Below are 24,344 nucleotides of genomic sequence, written 5' to 3' on the forward strand. Positions count from 1 at the left end.
CCAGAACCGGTAACGCACTCCCTCACCAGAGCAGGATTGGCCACCCTGGTGCAGTACTTGGCCACAACCTCCTATATGAACACAACAATCAAACCCCGGCCCTCAGTCCCCAGCAGCTGCGAAGCTACTGACCACGGCGGCGGTCAGACGTGCGACGCTGCAGAGGGTGCTAAGAATCACTGGCTCCGGACAGGCCGCCATTGGAATATGAACCTGGCAACGTTTAACGCTAGAACGTTATCTAGTGAGGCGAGTCTAGCAGTGCTATTGGAGGAATTAGAGGGCAGTAAATGGGATATAATAGGGCTCAGTGAAGTTAGGAGGCCAAAAGAAGCATATACAGTGCTAAAAAGCGGGCACGTCCTGTGCTACCGCGGCCTAGAGGAAAGAAGAAAACTAGGAGTCGGATTCCTGATTAATAAGAATATAGCTGGTAACATACAGGAACTCTATAGCATTAACGAGAGGGTGGCAGGTCTTGTTGTTAAACTTAATAAGAGGTACAAAATGAAGATTGTACAGGTCTACGCCGCTACATCAAGTCATGATGACCAGGAAGTCGAATGCTTCTATGAAGACGTGGAATCGGCGATGGGTAGAGTGAAAACCAAATACACTATACTAATGGGCGACTTTAATGCCAAGGTAGGCAAGAAGCAGGCTGGAGACAAGGCAGTGGGGGAATATGGCATAGGCACTAGGAATAGCAGGGGGGAGTTATTAGTCGAGTTTGCGGAACAGAATAATATGAGGATAATGAATGCTTTCTTCCGCAAGCGGGATAGCCGAAAGTGGACGTGGAGGAGCCCGAACGGCGAGACTAGAAATGAAATAGACTTCATACTCTGCGCTAACCCTGGCATCATACAAGATGTGGACGTGCTCGGCAAGGTGCGCTGCAGTGACCACAGGATGGTAAGAACTCGAATTAGCCTAGACCTGAGGAGGGAACGGAAGAAACTGGTACATAAGAAGCCGATCAATGAGTTAGAGGTAAGAGGGAAAATAGAGGAATTCCAGATCAAGCTACAGAACAGGTATTCGGCTTTAACTCAGGAAGAGGACCTTAGTGTTGAAGCAATGAACGACAATCTTGTGGGCATCATTAAGAAGTGTGCAATGGAAGTCGGTGGTAACTCGATTAGGCAGGATACCAGTAAACTATCGCAGGCGACGAAAGATCTGATCAAGAAACGCCAATGTATGAAAGCCTGTAACCCTACAGCTAGAATAGAACTGGCAGAACTTTCGAAGTTAATCAACAAGCGTAAGACAGCTGACATAAGGAAGTATAATATGGATAGAATTGAACATGCTCTCAGGAACGGCGGAAGCCTAAAAACAGTGAAGAAGAAACTAGGAATTGGCAAGAATCAGATGTATGCGTTAAAAGACAAAGCCGGCAATATCATTACTAATATGGATGAGATAGTTCAAGTGGCTGAGGAGTTCTATAGAGATTTATACAGTACCAGTGCCACCCACGACGATAATGGAAGAGAAAATAGTCTAGAGGAATTCGAAGTCCCAAAGGTAACGCCGGAAGAAGTAAAGAAAGCCTTGGGAGAAATGCAAAGGGGGAAGGCAGCTGGGGAGGATCAGGTAACAGCAGATTTGTTGAAGGATGGTGGGCAGATTGTTCTAGAGAAACTGGCCACCCTGTATACGCAATGCCTCATGACGTCGAGCGTACCGGAATCTTGGAAGAACGCTAACATAATCCTAATCCATAAGCAAGGGGACGCCAAAGACTTGAAAAATTATAGACCGATCAGCTTACTGTCCGTTGCCTACAAAATATTTACTAAGGTAATCGCAAATAGAATCAGGAACACCTTAGACTTCTGTCAAGCAAAGGACCAGGCAGGATTCCGTAAAGGCTACTCAACAATAGATCATATTCACACTATCAATCAGGTGATAGAGAAATGTGCGGAATATAACCAACCCTTATATATAGCTTTCATTGATTATGAGAAAGCGTTTGATTCTGTCGAAACCTCGGCAGTCATGGAGGCATTAAGGAATCAGGGTGTAGACGAGCCGTATGTAAAAATAATGAAAAATATCTATAGCGGCTCCACAGCCACCGTAGTCCTCCATAAAGAAAGCAACAAAATCCCAATAAAGAAAGGCGTCAGGCAGGGAGATACGATCTCTCCAATGCTATTCACAGCGTGTTTACAGGAGGTATTCAGAGACCTGGATTGGGAAGAATTGGGGATAAAAATTAATGGAGAATACCTTAGTAACTTGCGATTCGCTGATGATATTGCCTTGCTTAGTAACTCAGGGGACCAATTGCAATGCATGCTCACTGACCTGGAGAGGCAAAGCAGAAGAGTGGGTCTAAAAATTAATCTGCAGAAAACTAAAGTAATGTTTAACAGTCTCGGAAGAGAACAGCAATTTACAATAGGCAGCGAGGCACTGGAAGTCGTAAGGGAATACATCTACTTAGGGCAGGTAGTGACGGCGGATCCGGATCATGAGACGGAAATAATCAGAAGAATAAGAATGGGCTGGGGTGCGTTTGGCAGGCATTCTCAGATCATGAACAGCAGGTTGCCATTATCCCTCAAGAGAAAAGTGTATAATAGCTGTGTCTTACCAGTACTCACCTACGGGGCAGAAACCTGGAGGCTTACGAAAAGGGTTCTACTCAAATTGAGGACGACGCAACGAGCTATGGAAAGAAGAATGATAGGTGTAACGTTAAGGGATAAGAAAAGAGCAGATTGGGTGAGGGAACAAACGCGAGTTAATGACATCTTAGTTGAAATCAAGAAAAAGAAATGGGCATGGGCAGGACATGTAATGAGGAGGGAAGATAACCGATGGTCATTACGGGTTACGGACTGGATCCCAAGGGAAGGGAAGCGTAGCAGGGGGCGGCAGAAAGTTAGGTGGGCGGATGAGATTAAGAAGTTTGCAGGGACGGCATGGCCGCAATTAGTACATGACCGGGGTTGTTGGAGAAGTATGGGAGAGGCCTTTGCCCTGCAGTGGGCGTAACCAGGCTGATGATGATGAAATACTCCGGGCATGCGTCCGGCGACCTGTAACATGCATATAAGATGAAGCTATGTCCCCAACAGGATAACTGTACGCACAAGCATTCAGGAATGCCAACATCACTTGTAATCGTAGCTTTTAGTGCGGGTTTAACAAGGATAGCTACTCCCCCACCTCTAGTAGTTTTATCTTTTCGATATATGTTGTAACATGAGGGAAAGATTTCATCGTCACTAATTTCCTTTCTCAGCCACGTCTCTGTTATCACCGCGATGTGAGGATCATGCTGCATAAGTATGGTTTCTAACTTATCTATTTTATTAGTGACACTGCGCGCATTTATGTTAAGTAGCCTCAGTTCTTTCCGTTTGGTTACATCTCCGGCTTTTTTGGAGGACCTAGCGATTTTTACTTTGGATGTGCTTTCCAGACGAGGGATCTGGTCGCATTGCTCAGTTATGTCTGCGGCAATGGCGCTTGGCTTCGAGTATTTTGCCGTCGGGTTTCGCTTGCCGCCGTGCGTCGCTTTTTGCTTCCGTTTTTTTGAGCAGGTACTTTTTCATTTTTGCTTTCGTCCCAAGCGTACGCCTTTTTATTGATATATAACTTATCGTATACCAGCGAGGCTTTCTCACCGTTCTCTCGATTCATTTTGCAGCTTTGCCAAAGCTTTCTTCTGATTTCCCGCACTCTAACCGAAAAATCCTCGCCAATAGAGTAATTCGTGCCTTTAAGTTTGCTTCCCTGCTTTAGAATTGTAATTTTGTCTCTTGAATCTAGGAGCTTGAGAATAACAGGCCTAACCTTGCCAGGCGATGGCCGTCCCAACCTGTGAATACGTTCTATAGCCACTGGTTCTAGCTCAAGAATACCTTTTATTATCTCATTGTTCACAGCACCCTCTAGCGATTCGGTTTTCTCTTCTTCAGCTTCAGGTAGTCCGTAAACAATGATATTAGACCTTCTGCTTCGGTTCTCCAGGTCATCAATTCTTGCTTCAAGGTAAGCAATTTGCTCCTGGCACGACGTAACCTTAATTTCTAGACTGGCCAAGGTATCTAATTTTTTGTCAATATCAGTAAGGCGTTTTTCTTTAATTTCCCTAATGTCGATTGTAATCTCACTAAGTTGTTTTGCTATTTGTGCGAGGGCAGGGCCGGGGTTAGTTTCGATGTCGCCACAAAGCAGTAGTAACCATCGAACACATGAAGCAGTATCGAACAATGCGCAACATATTCCGGAGCCGAACAACCGTGGGCACGGCAACACCACCAAAAATGGATCGTCAAAACGAAAGCACTTTCCGTATCGTTTGCTTACCTGTACCAAATACAGGAAGGGATTAGATGCGACCCACATCGTGGTGATGCCGCCGTGCCCAGTGCCAGGCAAGTCCGCTGGAAAGCCTTTTATAGCGGAATCCGTCCATGTCGTCATCCACTCTCTGGTCACGTGGTAGCGCTGTAACGTTTCCGTTGGGTGAGAGGGTAGCCTTGCCCATGATGGTGCTTGTAGATTATCCGGTGCTTCGTGGTGATGGAAATTCTGCTCTTGCACCGCTACGACGTTCGCAGGTTCCACGCGCGTGTTGTTGGCAGTGATCAGCAGGCCAAAGATCTGTACCAAATACAGGAAGGGATTAGATGCGACCCACATCGTGGTGATGCCGCCGTGCCCAGATTGCCACTGTCGAAGCGAGTTAGCTAGTACGCGTGTACTGTAAAGGGATTTCTCTTTCGCGCTTCTCGATGAACACTCGGCGCCTTCTAGCGCAGCCACTGCGAATCGGGCGCGTGGCCTGCGAAATGCATGGCGCGTAGGGTACGTGCGAACGCTGAGAAACGCTACATTCGCCAACCGGGCTCCTCTCCCGAGCTTCTTTTTTATAACGTGCGAACAGCGAAAAACGAGAAGTTACTTTAGAGGGTTTGAAAAAAACCTCATCGTAAGCATAGGTCCAGTGGCACGCAAAAAACGCAAACAAAAGGCACACGAGAAAATGTGTTTGCGTGTCCTTTCTCTGTGCAGATTTTGTGCGCCATGCTCGGCGTATAAATGTTCTTTTTCTTTAGAATGTGCATCTTCGCGCTGTACACCATAAACTATGTGCTCTAAGATGTTCGAGATTATACTTCAATCATCATGGCTTGTGAATTCGGCCAAGCAAAACAGGTCGATGTAAGTTAGAACCGGACACAAAGAAGCCCCGCTTCCTTTTTTCAGGCGAGACCTCACCACCAACATGTGGTTCTTCGACTGGAGCGCGTGACAGCCCCGATTCATCTCTCGCCGAGAACAGCCCATGGACACATTGTGGCGTCTGTAAGACGTTCCACGAATTCGCACTTCGTTGGGAAGGAATCGAGTCTGGCCGCGGTCCTCGACATCAAGTGTTCAGGAGTATACTGGAAGCCGAAGCATGCCGCCGGAAGCACCTGCCAAGTCTTTTTCTTTTGGGTGCACAGGCAGAGGGTAGGGCGAGGTGTGTCAACACCTTTTCCGTGACACTTTTTGCCGGCGCTACCTCGTTGGATCCACCCCTTTCCGTCCACTGGCGGCCAGCGTAGAGGCCAATGATGTATTGAGTCCGAAATGTTAGGGCAATATTCTGTTTAGTTTAGGACGAAATTTTTCACCCGCGTTAATAAAAAGGCTATCTCTTCAGGTATGTCCGACTCCTCCCTTCAACTTGATATACAGGTACGTTATACGGGGGCTGCAATATTTCTGTAGAAGTACGTTCGACGATCCTGGTTGGTATTTTTAGGTTTCACGTTAGCATATGTCGGGCATATGCATACTGAACAGGTCAATACATTTTTCCCCCGCGTCAGGACTTACTGTGTGTCTGTTATGGTGCAGCATGCTTGTTTGAGCGCAGCCCGTGTAGATCGGTGTGCTTGTCTTTGTGACAAGTGTTACGTCTGCATCCTTTGCGTGATTGCACGCTTTCACAGCAAGAAAACTTCATTTATTCCTGTGTCCCTCCACGGGCTACAATGACAATGTGTGCGTATCGCAGATAGAGTAACGCTGCAGTTAGCCTTCGCTATTTATCCACTAAGCGATTGGTGGAAATCCGTTCGGTGCTTCGGCGTTTGACAAATATGTCGAACTCGAAACTATTATCCACAAATTAACAAAATGTTTAACAAACGAAAGCAGAGAAGCGTAACTTTTCCTACAGTTAACTCCGTTGACGACTTATGTCGCCTTCGGTTATCGCTCGTCAACTGGGGCGAGTGACCCCACTCGTACCGCTGGCTTTGCCTCTTGAGGTTTTTTTTTTACTCTTCTTCGGGAGATTTCATTAATCATATCGCTAGGCAGACTGCTAAGACAACATAAAAATCGGTAGGGCGATGTAGGGCGTCACATAAGTCGTGTAGGTTTTGCATGCCCTTAAAAGCATTTTCGGGCATGTCACACGAAAATACACACTATTGCTTTGGTGCTGTTTCGTCTGCTTGAAAGACTCAATGCTGTATGCACGGGGTTGTGCACAAGTAGTCAGTCTACAGTCACTTGCAGTAGCTCGCTGTGGTGGTAAACAGTGCCAACACGGCCGATGGCTTGCTTTTCCAACGAAACAAGCAGTGCATGTTTATGTTCTATACGGTATACAGTAAAAATTAAAATGAAAGGTGCGTAAATAGCGCAAGAATCAGCTTTTAGAAAGGCCGAAGTAAACAATACCATGTGGCCGCAAGCTTAGTGAACAGTTTGTAGAGAGTGGTTAAAACTAGAAGTAGAGAAACTTTCGCAAGTCGGCTGCAATGTTAGCGTTGCGCTAAAATCTGAATACTATGCTGGATAGTTGAGCCGCATAGTAATTCAGCTTTTTTTTTCTCTTCAGCAGTTCGCCTGACGTGGAAAAAGCCCTTATTCCACTTACCTCTGACAGGGCAAGAAGGCAGGAAGCAGTGGGTCATCACTGCTGCCGGACTGCCACATGGGTTAAAAATTCGCGGCAGCGCGTTAAGTTTCTTGCGCTGTTCTTAGATGTGCTGCAGAGCGCACGTAAAAAAACAGTGCAGTAGAAATACTTATACGAATGATCCGACAGCGCGTTAGAAGTGGATGTCGAGCGGTTATGAGGACGCGTTGATTGCAGTCAGATTGAAGTGGCGAAATTGTTTTTCGCTCATCTAAAAGACTTTCGAAGAAACAATTTAGGAAAAACAAGAAAAAGTACCTGATGGGGAACGCGAGTCGCGATGGGTAATTTAGCCCGCAACTGGACCATGACGCCACATATGCGCCACCGCTATACGCCTCGCTAGCGCTGATTGCCTTCGAAAGGGGCTATCGCACGTACTGCTACCTCTTCTTTGAGCGGACTCCTACCTCACGCATCTGATGACGGCAAGGCATGGCTGTTGAATAACCAGCTTTGTACGTATTCTAAGCAGTATGATTCGAAGGCAATGCGAAATTTCGCAAAATTCGGTTGCGGAAGCGCGTTCTCCTTATGAATACTGCCAGTCGGAATTACGCAATCACGACGTCGCTGAGCGCGTCCTGATGTCCATGTGGTACGTCTCAAGCAATTCTGCGCATGCTAACGACATTTGCAACTGTATTTTGTTACTGCTTTGTAATTTCAAGCATGAAATGCTCTCAGCTCCAGTCGTCGGCAACCTTCAAGACAACTAGAGCCGAAATCGAGAGCCGTTATCCGGGCACTCATGACGAGAATGGGACGAGAATTGGGGGGTGAGAATGAAACGACAACATCCGGGCAACCAGTCTAAACTTAGGGAAATGCGGTCTCCCGTCCCCAACCACTTGTACAGGACCGCATTACATACGCTAGTTACTGCCAAAAAGGTTAAAAAAGCAAGTACTGTTTCCTAAATCTTCCTAATGGCTCTTCACAATATCGCGCAATTTGTAACTTCTTGTACGCTGAAGTTTAATTTGTCATTTCCAATAGCGCCCTTCAGAAGGCAGATACAGTGCACCATACACTTGATTGTCGTCTTTTGGCGCTGACACAGGGTTTCCTGTGCACTTTTCAACGCCAGCAGTCCGCATGTTGCGTGGCGCGGATTTTGCGCCGCCTCCTTCGAGAGATGGCGCCACACATCGTGACAGTAAAATTGATTATGAAGAACGACTGAGGAATATGGAAGAAAGTGATGGGCTGGCAGAGTGTTGAGGTATCGGCACAGGAAAAACTGATTCACAGTGGAAGAAAAGAACTAGGAAGCTTAGCAGCAAGTATGCGGCCTGCAGAGTGGACAACACAGCAACATAGAACACCAATCAGGGAGTCAGAGATGCTTAAATAATCTCATGGGTGGCGGCAATGGAAAAGGTATCTGCCATGAGTAACTACTTAAGAGGAAAAAGCGAAATCAGGAAAGAAACAATATAATAACTCAAATGGAAGCTCATTACTTTTCGAAGCGAGATCAGAATGCCTTAGAACACGCACCTATAGAGCACAAGAAGGAAGAAGAAGCATGTGCTTGCTGCGGTAAAGCTAGGGAAACGATGGAGCATGTTTTATTAGAATGTGAAGACATCTGCCCAGCGGTCGATTTAGGCACCACTGGCCTCCTTGAAGCCCTTGGGTTCAGCGAGAGCAGGGGAAAAGTAAACATGTCCACTATAGAGATTAGTAAGTGGCGATTGGAAGACTCGTGGATTAAAAGTAGGGAAACGACAAAAAACGGAGGCGTACAAAGCAAGGTTCGCAATAGAGGCTGAGAAAATGTGGTTGTAAGAGTTCACAGCGTTTTTTTTTTCTTTTGCTTTTTCAAATTGGGTAGGACATAAGGCAGTATAATAGCGAGAGCTTGGTGGCACAACCCACCGCCCCATTCCAAAGGGGACGCTCATAACATCCATCCATTCATTCAGGCCGGCAGCGTCCGGTGCGCCGAGTATGGTTGTGAGTAATCGTCGTAATTACTCCGACCAATCTGCTTTGCGGGTAGACATTTCATGACTACATCTACTTTCGATTACAGCAGAGCCAGCATTTGTTTTTACCACCATGGCTTTGGTTTTTAATTCTTCAGTTATTCGCAACTCCGGGAAGGCGCTCTTTAGAAGGAGGACATTGGCACGTGTGCTCGTCTATCATTTTTTCGGGGACCGCATTATACAGGCTCACAAACATCGGCAGCTTCAAGGCTGCCATTCATGAAGCCTTTTGCTAAGATGTCTTTCTTTACTTGTGATAGCTATATCTTCCTCTCTTCTACTCTGTAAATATTTGTATTTACTACTCCTTCTTGTAATGCCTTCGGGCCTTGTAATTAAGCGAAATAAATAAACAAAGAACTAAGTGAATAAATAGGAAACTAAAGTGATAACTCAGCGCAGTACGGTCCGCATTATTTGAAACTCACTCTTTGAGGTTATTTGTAACGTTTTATAATGAAACTGTATGTGCGAGGCGAATGGTGTTGTACTTTCTGGAAGCCATTGGAACACCAGCGATTACGCTAGAACGATCCGTGAGTTATGTATGATGTAGATCATATTTCGACGATCGACCAGTGTGCTTGCCGCTGTCATTGCCCGAGTTGTTTTCCTACGCAGAGGTTCGGCTATAATAAACAGATAGTTTCGTGATTTGCGCTGTGCCTCTGCGGTTTTTTCGCCGTTGCTACAACGAGACAGTATCATTATGAATGAGGCCGATCAATCTGGCAGGACTCACGCTACGAATTATTGTGAAGCTATTGAACATGACACTGCGCGTGGCTCCCAAGCTAAAATAAATAAATTGAGATGCCGTGATCGCCACCGTGGAAGCAACTCAAGTAGGAAACGTGCAAAATATATACAGCAGCCTAGCCTCCGTGCGAGTTCAGGAGAAACGTAATCTAGCAGTTATTTCTGCACAAATTGAAAGAGAAGGGCGTGCTGGAGGCAGTGCACGCTGAATTGGCAAATCGTGAATGGAAATTGCTGCACTCGGTGAAAAAGTACATTTATATAAATATACATATCAGCCGAGGTCAAGGGACGCTTTACCCTCCTACACTCCGTAGTTCTTTTCGTGGGTGTGCTGATTCAACGAACTTTTCAAATGCAGCATCAGACGATCGCGTGCTAGCGCTGAGAAGCTTGGCATCCATCGTGAGCAAGTGCAGACGCTGAGACCATTGGCGCTGTCTGTAGTGAGACATGCACCAATTGCGATAATGATAATGATGATGATGCTTTAAAACTTCTGACGTACCTACCATGCAAAGTGACCTAAATATGAGATGGATGTATGTAGTTATCTTGATGATGATGATGATGGTGAACCTCTTCATTGTTCGTACCCAGAAAGGGGGATAGGCCAAGAATTTGGCGACAGCAGGTAGCTAAAGAAAATTACTATTTAAAATGAGAAACGCAATGTAAAATAAAACAGAAGATTTGGCAATAACTATACTTGTATGGCAGTGAGCAGTCAGACTCATTGAAAGGTGAATTGTAGACTTACCATCAAGATGAGAAAATGAACTGCACAGTATTCTTTCGTCTTCTTCGTTAGCTCGTTCGTCGACTTCAATACGCTACAGTTCATTTAATTCATTTATTCAATACTGCTATGCAGCAAGTATCATTTTATTTTGGCTAGATTGCGCAGACTCTTAGTACTTCAACAGCTCCAGACAAGCGTGACAAGAAAGTAGACGACTAATTTACTGCTTCCTTGGCCCGTGCCTCGCGCTGTTCGAACACTATACGAACCCGCAAAATATCGTGCTTAAGGCAAGCCTAGTGTCGCACGAGCCCGCGAGGCATAGAAGAAGAAGTCACGCAGTTCGAGAGTGATGGCGACAGAGTACTTCCCAAGCCTCCTGCGTGCGTCTAAGCCCCGGCCAGTGTCGGTGTCACCTGCTACCGGCACCCGGCGGCCCGAACCACTGTCCAGGACATTCGCCGGCCTTCCTGGGGCAGCGCTTGTGGCGAGCCCTGCTGGTGAATGGCTCCCCTGCAGAGGTGCGGAAGAGTGCCACCCCGCATCCGTCGAAGCACGGCCAGGCGGCGCGTCCTCCCGGCTCGCGTCATGGGCGCACACTACCGACGGCGGCGCGCAGACGACACTCGATTCCAGCCGCGAATACCAACCGCTGCTGCAGGTAAGCGCGCCTGCGACATCGACGTTGAACGAAAGCTCAGGGGCGTGCAGCGTGTGCCGCAACAGAATATGATAGGCGTGGCGTCAACAGTTACAAATGCGACCTGGCGCCCTATAACGTAAAACTATTTCAATATGTCTTTATTCCAATCTGAGTAGAGCTTGTTGCTGGACGAGTTGGTTGTGATCTAATGAATACATTGATGGGCCAAAAACGGAAAAAAATAAAGACTTGGGAGGGACAGTACGAAACAACAGATTGAGCGCTCAAACTGTCGTTTCGTACGCTCCCTCCCAAGCCTTTATTTTTCCCCTTTTGGCGCATCAATGTATTCATTATTCCAATCATCTGACGTCTAATTTGAATATTCGCCGACGCAAGCATTGAGCGGTGGCCCGCAGGGTTGTCTGAACACACCAATCAAACGCTCTCCTCGCTTATAGGAGATCGCTTTTGTTTTCTTTAAAAACGAATAACATTGCCTACACTGAACGGCTTGTCTTATTTAATTGGCTGACAAGAAACTAGCAGTACGCTCCAGTGGAGAGGCGGTGTCGGTGTGCCAGACCGCAGGAGCAGCAGCAGTGGGAATGTCGAAGGAAGAGGCAAAGAAAGCTTCGCTTTAAATAATCCAGAGTTGGAATGGACAAAATATTCGGGGTAGGGAGGTGCCCGGAAATGCAGCTCAGGATTAGATCCCTTCTGAATAGTGGGACGGTTAAGTAGGGATGGACAGCATAGGCGCTTGACCTCCAGTAGACCTAAATAAGGTAGCGATGCCTCGAGCTATGGTGTTCCAACTTCTTTCGTTCGTCTAGCAGACAATCATCAACTTATCTCTATCTCACGAGCTACCTCGCAGAAAGATGGGTGCGGCTGTTCACTGTTACAATAAAACCAGTGCGCCCGTCGGAGTGCACTCGTTCATGGCGCTTTCTACTCTGGGCGGCCCAGGCGGCCGCACGCACCGGCCGGACCGCTGTATCTTGAAAGCCACCTGCGCCTGGTACAGAGCCCGCGCCGTGCTGTGTTTTCGCGACTTAGTTCGCGCCGACGCGAGCGGAAGCAGGAAAGTCAAAGCACTCGCTGCTGCTGCCGCGTTTCCTCACTGCAGCATTTCAGCAGCGAGTTTTCGAGGTTGTCTAGTGAGATGTCTTTGTTTGCTTACGCGCGCGAGACACCATGCTTGTTCATTGAGTTAGTATGCCTCAGTTTATAATTTTACATGGTCCATAAAATTACTATCTCCACTTCGTATATCTCCCCACTACTTGCTGTCGCAATCGAAGCTTCGCCTTTCGGGCGAAACTGCGACTTGTTTCATGCACTCAGGAAATGTCTGAATAAAAACCGAGCTTGCTACATTAACAAGAACTTTACTTTTTTTACTTTAAATGCAGCTGCCTTTGTTAACTTCAGTGTGGTGTTCATTCAGTAAAAAATTCGCCGACGATTACGATACTCTCTAATGCGAAATTTGAGCGTAGCTCTATACGTGTTTTCATTTCGTGAAATACCGGCTGGCTCATACAATCTGTCTTGAGCGGCGCATTGCAAACGCAGCGAGGTGTGGCGCGGCTGCCTTGCAAATCGGGAGATCGCGAGAGGAAGCGCTTGGCTAACGCGTGGGAGTGATTCAGAGGAGCTGCCACAGAGAGACCCCCGCTCATGCGGCGCTTTGTTTCCATTTACGGTGTCGGCGGAAGCACTCGCGGCATCCCATCGACCAACAGATGACAGCGCGCTATTCTGGCGACACCTCATAGTGGTTGTTGCCACAGAACCCGTGTTGCACGGCAGAACGCCTTTCTTCTCACGCTTTCGCCATATCCTCCTCCTACACTTTCCGCATCAAGATTCCGCGCACCCTTCTCCCTGCTTTCCTCCTCGCAGTCTCGTCACTATCGCTGTCTTTCGTCTTCCGCTGCGCTCCACGTTCGCTCTTTCATTCTTCGATGTGATTGTTGCCCCGGTTAAGCCGAGGGACGCTGACGCTTGAAGTGAACGGTTTTGATCTCTTGTAAAAGCTGAATTGTAGGGAGCTTGCTGTTAGCTACAAACTTTTGACTGACATTGGTGGCACAAGGTTCAAAATGAAAGCTAACCCGGTATACTTAGTTAAATAATGAGCCTTGCAACTTTCTTTCGTACGCTTTTGTAATGAATCGTCTGCAACAAAAGTAATATGTGTTCTGGAATGCCATATTTCAATAATTAAACTGTCGCCATTGAAACACTCGGTACGCGTTCTTCCCACGACTGTTCGCAACTCTACATACTCCCAGCTGGAAGCCGGCGGTACACCTACTCGGAGCACCCCGGGCAGCAAGACCAGCATACTGCACTATTCTCTCATCGGCGTACTGTTCGCGAGATTCGTAACTGCGGCTGTGCGAGCAATGGCCGGCGCTCCAGGCGGTCCCCTGGCTCCTCACGAACTCCTTCCTGAAAAGGAGCTATCGTGTAGACGGCGTCAACCGGAGCCGCTCTACAACGTCCCTCCGGATGTCCAGGAGGGAGGAGTCCTGACCGAAGACCCACGCGTTGAGGACCAGCAGCCGCGCACCGTGGCCATGGTACCGTCGGGCGACGATGCTCGCGACGGACCCTTGAATTTGGCTGCAATATACATCGCCCGGAGCAATGCGGCGCACAGCTTGGCCCTGTTCGACTCGCTGGGGACAGAGCAATACGTGAGGAATCTGTTCGGTCTATCCGTGATCCAGGTGTCGGTCATAGAGGAGGGAAATAAACCATGAGTGGACGTTATGTTACAAAGCCAGCATTTGCAAGCCAGCTGTCCACGAAGTCATTCCCTTCATTTTTTTTTTTCGCTGTAAAATTCGGCCCAACACGGGACCTCTGACGCTCAGCGTCAGGGGTCCCGCCGCGGTAACCACACCACAATGCCAAACCGCATGCATAATGAAGGCGTGAAGGAGCCTGTATACTTTAGATAAAGACTCCGAATTTAAGACGACCAAAGGTATTGCTCACAGGTAAACGTCTTTGTTTACATTAGATTTGCTATGCGTTGCAAAACGCTTATTATTTATGCTAATCTCGTATAAAAAAATGGCCACAATGACACGTTGAGTACAGATGTAAAAGGCATGGAAATGCGCTCTACATTATATAACGTACACCGACGCCATAAAAATAAAACACAGCATTCACCCCTAGCAGGTGCTTTCATTTGGAACAACTTTGCTGATTACTCGCGACATAAATAAAAAAAAACAATATCAAATTTGAACGCCAACTCATGTAATCATAATGTGCGCCTGCATACCGTTCAAACGTAATCGCCTGAGTTTTGCTAGTTCATATTAGAGCTGCCTTACAGCAGACAGGACGAAAAAGTAAGCCATTCCAGTTTTTGAACTGGACAAAGCTACAACAGAAGATGTGGCGATATATAGCAACGGACGCTTTGTAGCGGCCGTACGGAGGGCGAAGCGTGTACGCCGAGTCGTTGCACGTCTACTGACCTATGTTGATAAATGTTTTGCAATGACTTACTTTCCGTGAAACGGAAGACTATATATAGAAGACCTGGAGATAAAGCGTATTTGCGGTAAAAAGCCAACAGCACAGGGCGTGTGTCTACACCAACTGTAAATTGTTAGTGCTCAAAAGAAAAACAAATGACACGTTCAAATAGGCAGTAGGAAACTTGAGCTGCTGTTCCAGGATTCATATTCCGGACACTGAGTAGACAAGAGATTAATAGATAAGGCTTCACGGAGAGAACACGGTCGTCCTAAAATCGCGTGGGTGCAGAAATATCGTCTGCTCAGCAAAGTTCTGACCTCTACGTTATAAGTAATTGTTACTCAGTTTTATGTAGATTTTACACAGCAATATCCAAACATTATGCAATGTACGTGATAAAAAATAGTTACATATTTCTGATTCTCCATTTTTTCCCTTTAAAATACTGTACACTATAGAAAAATTATGGAAAGGCTTAGACGGCTTTCAATAATTTATCAAATCTTCATACAACCACCTTTTGTTTTACTTTCAGTTTTGACGTCGTGATGGTGAACCCTTTTTCAAAGGGGATGCCAATAAGTCGTCACCATCATCATCATCATTTTGATAGTCATTAGATAATCACCTAGCATGAACTGTGTAGGAACTTCCGGAAGCACTGATATTCAGAACAGAGCTATCGAAATAAGACGGTTGGAGTACTCACTGTAAAAGAACCATTCAAGAGCTTGATAGAGCCAAGGTTGTTGCAGGCTTAGGTGACTTTATACTATAAGTGATGGATGTTTTATGGAAGAGAGGAATGATCAAGGATAGGTGGGTGAATTCCTACACTGCAATAGGTGTACTAAAACCTGTTTGCATAAAACACGCAAGCTAACTAGGAGATAGAGGAAAATTGCTAGGCTGCAGTGGATTTAACGAAACCTCAAGCAGACCCAAGCACCTCAAGCACACTATGTGAATACCTGTCGTCAGCACAGATTTAAAGCAATGGATGGATGAATAAACTTTGTTGTAGTCCTTTGGGGTGCGCGTTAGCGCGCAGCGGGCCGCTCCGACGTCGGGACAGAGAGGCCGAGCCTCTCCGCCACGTCGTGGGCCCGTTGGACAGCCCATATCTGTTCTTCGAGTTTGGGAGTGCGTAGAACTGAACTCCAGCGTGAAGTGTTGCTTTCATCGCCGTGTAATTTGGGGCACCGCCAGAGCATGCGATGTGAATTCGTTAAGTCATTCCATATTACACATGAATTTGTTGTCCGAATTTTGGATAAATCCTGTGAAGAAGTAGGCGGCTTGTGTATAGGCGGCGCAAAAGTTCCTACCGTGCTACCCAGCACGAAATGTTATTTGATTGGCGCGTGAGTTAACCTGAAAGCCAGACACTCTTAAACCACTCGTGCCATATTCTATGAAGTCGATTGCGGTGAACAAATAAAACGTAAGTATTTAGAAATATGTTCGTCAACCCACTAATATTATCCCTTACCAAATATTCGGGGTATTCTTTTTTCGTTAACAGAATTGTTAACAATCCGCGCTTTCAACCAGCTGAATCGACCTTGAGATAGCTTACTCAAGGAGGTGGACATTATATATCCACTTGGAACGAGCTCTCAGGATGACACCACTTCAGGAAATTGTGTTCCTATACTTGGCGACGAATTGAATTGGTGTTTTAAGGATTTTCGCACTTGTATATGCAAAAAGGTGTTGTGCTGACAACTAACTAGCACCACAGAGCACTTTTAACGCCACTTTGACAGCCCCTATATCAAAGCAGATGCCACATTCAAAGTTGCCTACAAATGGATGTGCCTTCTGGCTCCATTGGTTTCCTTTCGTGTATTGCAATGTATGCCGTAAAGTAATTAGGTTAGAACTACATTAGTGAAATTTTGCTGATCAATGACGCATTTTGATTACGAATGTAACTAATCTTTGCATTTCAGTATTCCAGCTGAGTAAGTACATTTGTGCTATGTGCCACAGCTGAAATTTAAGAATTCTACTAACGTTAAAATAAAACAATCGTTACTTTGTTAGTGAAGCACACGCTGTGATTTAACTGACCTTGCCACTTGGGCTCGTAGTTGCGTAAATTCCAGCTTCCGCATTCTCACTTTCGACCGATTTTGTGTCACTCAGTAAATCTTCTTTCAGATTGAATATTTCGCAAAGATGTAATAGCAGATAAAAACGTATTGTTGCTGCTCATCCTTAGATTTGATGCAATAACGACCATATTTCAATGCGGAACAAAAACGCGTCCGTTTTCGAAATTTACGCAGGTGTGGAGCGAGTGCATTCGCCACTACTACACGTGCTGCACTCCCCCGGTGGTCATCTTCAACTACGACACAAAAGAGAGTGCGTGCGTTCCAACAACAGCGGCCAGCTATGCAACCACGGCGCCACCCTATTCGGTAGCAAGCAACCGTGGCTCGGGAACTGCCTGCAGCTCGACCGTGTCTACGGCATGTTCTTCGGGAAGGCCTTCTTGCAGCCGTGCACCGGGTAAGCACACGCAACGTAGCGAATTCGCGGTGTACGCTCTCTCTATCAATACCTACAAGAATAAAAAATGGCCCCAGAAAGATTGTACGCGAAGCTAATGTTGGGCTACTGAACAAGTGACGCACTGCGCAAAATATAATAGCGGGAAGAGAGACGGGGCATAGTGCAGAATTTCAACAGTTCACTGCATGAAGCGACAGAAAGCCAATATACAGGCTAACTAATCATATGCCCCGCCCACAAGCGCAAAAGCTTCTATAGTCATTTTGCTACCACAATACCACAAGATGTACCACACGTTTTTATTTCATAAGCAATAGAACATGCGAGAATGTCACATGGGAGAGTTAATGACACGATGATTGTAAGCCCACCGCCTAAAACGCAATTAAATCAATTTGAAATGTGCGCCACGGCCCATCTGTCCGGGGGATTTTCGTCTCGACGAGCTCGTTGACCACCGGTGTAACTTGAGTAATGGTCGTCGACAGCGCCCACGAACCGGGATCTTCCACGCAAGCCGAATAAACATTCGGTTGGTGCTCCTATAACCACCACAGAGCACTGGGAGCGGAGAAAAGCACCGCCGCCAGATTAAAGATCGCGCATAGCAGCGACGCGAGCTTCAAGCCACCTTCAGCGCTGTCATCTCCTTACAACCGCCGCAGTCATTCTCCTCGCGCCGGCAATAGTGCGGGTGCGAATAGATTGTGAACTTTATGTTGTGACGATTAGTTAAACGGGTGGCCTCCACGAACGGGTGACAAAAGACTCCGTTCTGCGTGGGACTTCTTTACCAGTGCTCTGGCGTGTAGCATTGGAATGTGCGTGGTTCATTTCTCGGCACGTGCGCTTCGAATTCCGCGATGCCGGTGTATGCGCTGCCACCATCACTTCTATATGTGCGCCATCGCGTCCCGTGCCGGCGTGCGGTTTCATAGAGCTGCATTAGAAACGATCGGTTTTGAATCGGATCTCCGGCGCCTCGGGAAATGCTTATTATTAGTGCCCTCCCGATGCGGCGTCGATGTACCCGTGCACCTCACTGACAGGTTTGCTCTCAAACCAGTGTTCGTTTATGGTGCCACATGGCATTCGGCTTCTTGGTCGCATCGGGCATGACTTCGAGGACTGGAGCCATAGTTTTGACGGTTTCCTGCCTCGACGTTCTGGACATGTGCTCATAGCGTTTGAACATTCTATTACACAGGCTGCGCTTGTATGCCGTTTCTTGGAACTTCTCACGAATATGGGATTTCGGGCCCCCGCGGATTTGTTGTTGTATATTGTTCAATTTGACTGTGCAGTCTGCACTGTGAACTCTGTTAAAATGTTTTCTAAGATGTTTCGTTGGTCGACTGAACAATAACACAATAAATTTTTAACAAACCTAATAACAGGTGAGTTGATGTTGCAGTCACACAATCAACTTGGTGACACGAAGCCTGAAATCGAAGGACTGAATTTTGTTGTCAAGAAATTTATGGGCATTTTCTGACCATTTGAATGCTTCAGGAAAGCATTTAAAGCATCCTTCACAGCACCTTTTACACTGTGATCTCGCATTATATCCAGCGTTTCACGTGGCGTTCCTGTCAGGCTGTGCAGGTAGGCAATGAGGGAGTGGAGCTTGCAAAAAGACATGCGATATTCATGAGTGAGGGCCTTTGTGCGAGATCATGTGATGCCTTGATCATGCCTTGATGTCCTTCGTGTAGAATGACTAAGACTGCTGGCCTCAGTGACGAATGGATAATGAGATGAGTGCCCTTGAGAAGAAGGCGATCACAAAGGGAAAGTTCATCCTTCGCCGATACATACTTTGGTAGGTGAGGAGGCATCGCTGACTTTTTTAGGAATAGTGCTGGCAGAACAAAATGAGCGCGTTGCACTCTCCACAGCTATGGGCTCTCCTGATAGTCTGTATGTTCACAGACGGTACACTTGGAGCGGAAGTCACGACTTTCGTAGCAAATTGTTCCACAGTGCCTCGTGAATGCACCTTGGGAGGAGTGCGAGGCAGTTCACCAGCCGTAGACATCAATTTTCCGGCCACCTACTCCATCTGGAACTGATAGGGCATTGTCTTTTGCCTGAGCCTTTGCACCCTAGGAATAAGCACATCACTTTCTAATTGCAAAACAATGAAACGGGAGGAAGGTGACCAGTTTCTACAGTTAATGTGATGCCTCTGATGAACTGGTAAAACATCTGGATGACCCATGCAGCACCCAAGGCCACTTTTTTCTGTTTGGCTGTACTTTTGTTATATGGTGGTCCTTGGCTTTGAGGCAAAGGCTACGGGCCTGCGTTCACCACATGGTTGAGATTGCAACAGTACACGCCAAGTCGAAAAAGCTGGAATCAGCCTACTGTTGTGGCACAAGATTGCTGGTTCTTGGCCAAGCAACGATCAGGCGTAAGAGGTTTCTTGATTTTCATGAATGCTGCTTCCCGTCGATGTTCCCAAGTCTAGCTAGTATTCTTGTTTTACAGCGTGCGTATCGGTGCAGTGGTTCCCCAGACACGGGGTATTAGCCTACAATGTTGATTTGCCGTCCGGAGTAGATGTATGAAACCTGCAAGGTCTGTGGGAAGTGCGATTGCATGGACTGCTCCAGTCTTGCCTGGATCTGCCTTGACGCCTAGTGCTAAGACAATGACGCCTAGGAATGAGACTTCGCAGAATCCAAAGCAGCACCTCTCTGTTTAAAGTGATGCCTGCAATTGCAATACGAGTGAATACTTGCTCAAGCTTTGCGTCATGTTCATGCTTATTACGTCCAAACACAAGAACATCAATCATGGGAACACCATCCTGGCCATTGTGAGTTCATAAGACGTGATGCAGTAGGTCAGTCGGCAGAAACGGCGGTGACCAAAAGATGCGATGAACGTTGTCAGTTCTTGAGAGTCCGCCAACAGCTTGGCTTCGTGACGACCCGCAGTCGCATCCAACTTCGAAAAACGAGCTGCATCACCGAGGAGACTAAGGACTTGTTCGATGGTAGGTATATTGTGACGCTCTCTGAGAACCACCTGGTTCCGTCGAGTGAGGCCAACACACTTCACTTTATTACTTTTAGGCCCCCAATATCGTAGTATTACATAGGCGGTGGGTAGAGGCACAAGTGATTGCATATACTAAAAATGATCGGTCAAATATGGCAATTATACAATCACAAAATATAGATGGACAAGTGCTTGCAGTGACGCACAGTCGCACACAGACGTTAATTTGTCTTGGTCTTAGTTACCACTACGAGACTGGCACGGAACGGAGTTGGCTTATCAATACGACAAATGTCGCCGTCGCCTTCAAGTTTCTCCAGTTTTTGTCAAAACGATTTCACGCAGCGGGTAGGTATCCGTGGAAGGGCACTCATTGAGAATGGTGCAGCGTCTTGCTTGAGGCGTATTGTGTACTCATCCCGGAGTGTGCGGAGGCCGCGCAACAGTTCGGCATGGAGCGTTGGCTGATGAAAAGACGCTTGGAGCTTGTTTTCCTTCAAAATAGACAGCGAGATAGGAGCCCCGTACACGGAGCGGTTGGCTTCCAGGTCTTGTCAAGACTGTACAAATGTTGTCAAGCTCATCCAGGATTCCAGGCAAGGGATGTGGGATTGCAGAAACCTCAGCTCCTCTGTCTACTTTGAATTATGTAATTGTCGACTGCGACATCCCCGAACTTGGCTTTGGCAGGCAACTCCAGAGCGTGATGCTCGATGGCACTGAGTTTGGCGTGTTTTGACTTTGTAGAACGACAAACTCCAGAAAAACAACCTTTCTTTCCGCGAGAATTCTCGACCGAGTTCTGTGCTGGGCACTCGGAGCGTGCATGAAACGCTCGACCGCAGAGGGCAGAACCCGCTATTTCGCGGTGGCAGCGTTTCGACACGTTGTCGCGAAGGAAACATTCGAACTTTTGCGGCATCATTTTTCACGGTGGCTTGCGAAGTAACCTTGGCGAGTGAGCGTTTCTTATCAGCGTCCTCGGATTAACGAGTTCGCGTCCAAGTTTCTTTGAGGCTGAGCTTCGAGGGAGCGGCACAGGTGTACTTAGAGACGCATGTCCCGCAAGCTGACAACAAACCTGTTGCGAACCAAGTGTTCTTCTACCGCCGATGACGGATAGTTGCATCCTTTTAACTATGGAGGAAGAAAACAGATAAGGAGCATACCACACGCGACTGAAGCGAAGCATATCGCCCCAACACGTGGTCGCATGTCCAAGTGCGCTATTGGTTTTAGCGTTTCCGCTCTGCAGGCAGAGCCACGGTAGGGCAGTCGAACAAACATGTACTTAATACAAACAACTAGCATAGCTAGTGGGAAGCAAACGTCTCAGCAATCCTCAATTCTTGCTCCGTGATCTCGACACAAGAGGCCACGTATTTGGCCGCCACTGTGGCTTTCTGGAGCTTTTACTTGCCAAGGCTGGTTGCGTGACGTAATGCTCCCTCCTATTTTTCATTTATCGATAGTTTCAAGCATGAAATGCTTTTAGCCTCTCGTTGTCGGGTCCTACAAGTTACCTTGAGCCAAAGGTAAGAACCATTATCCAGGCACTCAAATGAGAACATCTGGACAACCAGTCAGGACCACATTACACACACTAGTTATTTCGCAAACAAGTTAAAAAATATTGCTTCCGAGTTCTTCCTAATGTTTGTTCACAATATCGCTCAAGCTATTACTTGTAGCACGCTGAAGTTTTATTTGTCATTTGCAATAGGCGACGTTCAAAAGCAGATAGTCTTCTTATTATCACCTTTGGTGCTGTGACACAGTTGACTGTACGCGCTTCAACGCCAGCGGTCCGTGAGGGCAGCTCCGATAGCGTCCGGCAGGGTGCAACCCGGTAGCGTCCGGTGAAGCCCGGATGACCGAGACGAGACTTGCAATCAAGTTCTGCCTTTAAAAGCGAACAATTGCATCCATATGGACCAGTGCGCTGTATCGCGTCGTGTGGTGTGGTATGGTGCGGTGTGCCGCTGCGAACATGCACTAAACCCACTTTAAGATTCTCGCTAGTATCATCTTCAACCAATCTACTTTGCCGGTAGCCAGTCCAAGCTTACATCTACTCTCGATTATGGGAGAGCAATAATTTTGGCCCGCACGGACGCTACCACGTTGCCCTAAAGTCTTCCTTCTTGGAAAACAGCAAAGCCGGCGTCCTTATTTCAGTCAGAACCATTCTTAAATGTTTAGACAAGAATGCGTGAAGGTGTCGTGGGAACCGGTTTCTTCCTGACAATGCATACCATGTAGTGAATTCCATCCCTGACGGGCCATTGCTGGTCCTGTTCCTTCGCACGTAGTTAAACAGGTCACACACGAGCTAAAAGAGCAGGACACGTGGAATACAAATGGAATCCGCTCTTCGGGCACTTCTGTAACACATATTTAACTGGTGTAGTAAGCTTTGTGCCTCTCGAGCCAGCTCACTGGGTTTCCTGCTCAGTTGGCTCGGGACCCTGTTGGGAATGAAGCCCTGACCATCTGCCACAGAAACAGCCATTGAAGTAACCACTTTCTTGTGCTGCGAGACTTCACTTCCACAACTATGTATGTATGTATGTTCTATGCATGTCGCTAACCTTTCTCCCGATAATCTATAGTGCACCAGGTCAGGTAGTCCATGGTCTAATGGGTATAGCATCGGGCTGCCGATGTGATGGAACCGGGTTTGAAAGAAATCGTGATGCGAACTTGGCTGGTCAATATATAACATTGGGTATTTACTGTTCGTATACCAACTTCGTTCGACCATTTTTGGATCACTGGGCTTGTGGCACAGGGTACGCGCAGCTCTTAGAGGACATCTTTCGCCCCAAGTTGGGTAGCTGGATATGTGCAACGCAACTGGGTATTACTGCTCTTCAATGCGACTATCTTCAACTTCAGCTTGGGTCATTGGTTGGGCGCCACATGGTATGTGCCGCTTCTCAGTGAGCCTTTTTGACATCAACTTTGGTTTCACGGTATGTGCCGCTCTTCAATGACCGCAGAAATTCTTTCACGTTTTCCGGTGCAAGCGGAATCGAACCCGCGTCATTTATATTTAGACAACTCAGAAAAAATATATATAGTTACGCAAGCGCCCCGCACGTACTTCACGGCATAGCTGTGATATAGCACCGTGTGTCCAGTGGGAAGTGCGAGAGGGAATCCAAGCTGTATACAAGCCCCATTCATGGCCCGTTTTGGCGGTAGCATTAAGGTGTGCTGCTACAGTGCTTCATTATTAGCCATACTGTCACGAGTTCTCACTTACAGTATACAGGCTGTGACAGTATGAAGGCAGTCCGTCTCAGACTGTGTCTAAGACGTGCTTGCCAAAAGAGAACAGCCTTTTTTTCATGACGGCCGACACCCAAAAAACCCTGGGGCCTAACTGCGCCCTTCGTCGTCTTCTCTCTGGCGATTGGTACGTGCAGTGGACAGCTGACTACTTGGGATCGGAACTCGTAGTGGGTAGCCTAAGACACGTCATTATTTCACACGTGAAAAGCGACCGTCCCGGTCGCTGATCGGTGGGAGTATAGGGCGACAGAGGGCGCGGGAGAAAGTCCATCAGACGGACACGTCTTCGCGGGCGTAGTTTGATCTGTGCCACAGGGAAAATCTCGGCTCGAGCTCACAGTAGTGCTCTGAGGCACTACCTCGTAGTTCACGTCGCTGAGTCGCCTGGCGATCTTGTACGGGCCAACGTTTCCACGCAAGAATTTTTCCTACAGACCCGATGACGGATGGCTGTCCAGACACAAACGTAGTCGCCGGGTTCATACTGGTTGTTGATTGGTCCACTGTTGTAGTGGCGAGCGTCAGTACTCTGCTGGAGGTTGATGCGTTTGCAAGCAAGCTGTCGAGCTTCTTCGGCCTTCTGGACGATGTCGTCAGCATGATTGCTTCTGTTTTCGTTGTCGACCGGGAGCATGGCGTCTTAAGGTGTTGTTACGCAGCGCCCATAAACCAGTTCAAATGGTGTGAATCGGGTGGTTTCCTCAACAGCCGTATTGTATGCGAATCTCACGTACGGTAAAACTTGTTCCCAGAACTTGTGCTCTACGCCAACGTACATCGAGATCATATCGACGATAGTTCTATTGAGGCGCTGCGTACGTCCATTAGTTTGTGGGTGATAGGCCGTAGTTTTCCGATGCTTGGTGCGGGTCAGTGTGACGATCTCCTATATTATTTCAGCAGTGAAAG

General features: G+C 47.2%; 1 protein-coding gene and 1 long non-coding RNA gene across 4 annotated transcripts in view; both read left to right on the forward strand.

The window, feature by feature from the left end:
* The window catches only part of LOC129384423 (uncharacterized), a 43,142-nt gene extending 26,022 nt beyond the window's left edge, over positions 1-17,120 (forward strand). The window contains exon 3 of one of the 3 annotated variants that reach the window (XR_011890198.1): positions 16,901-17,120. This is a non-coding gene — a long non-coding RNA (uncharacterized lncRNA). Of the gene's footprint in view, positions 1-5,238; positions 5,674-14,133; positions 14,414-16,900 lie in introns of those variants that run through there. The other 2 variants (XR_011890200.1, XR_011890199.1) reach the window with 2 other exon arrangements.
* LOC129383942 (uncharacterized) lies at positions 10,433-13,870 on the forward strand. The gene is made up of 2 exons (XM_055068981.2): positions 10,433-11,111; positions 13,397-13,870. The coding sequence occupies exons 1-2, from the start codon at positions 10,803-10,805 to the stop codon at positions 13,868-13,870; spliced, it is 783 nt and encodes a 260-aa protein (XP_054924956.2). The 5' UTR covers positions 10,433-10,802.
* Positions 17,121-24,344: the final 7,224 nt, after the last annotated feature.

The sequence above is a fragment of the Dermacentor andersoni genome, chromosome 9 (assembly GCF_023375885.2).
Source record: "Dermacentor andersoni chromosome 9, qqDerAnde1_hic_scaffold, whole genome shotgun sequence".
Taxonomy (NCBI): domain Eukaryota; kingdom Metazoa; phylum Arthropoda; class Arachnida; order Ixodida; family Ixodidae; genus Dermacentor; species Dermacentor andersoni.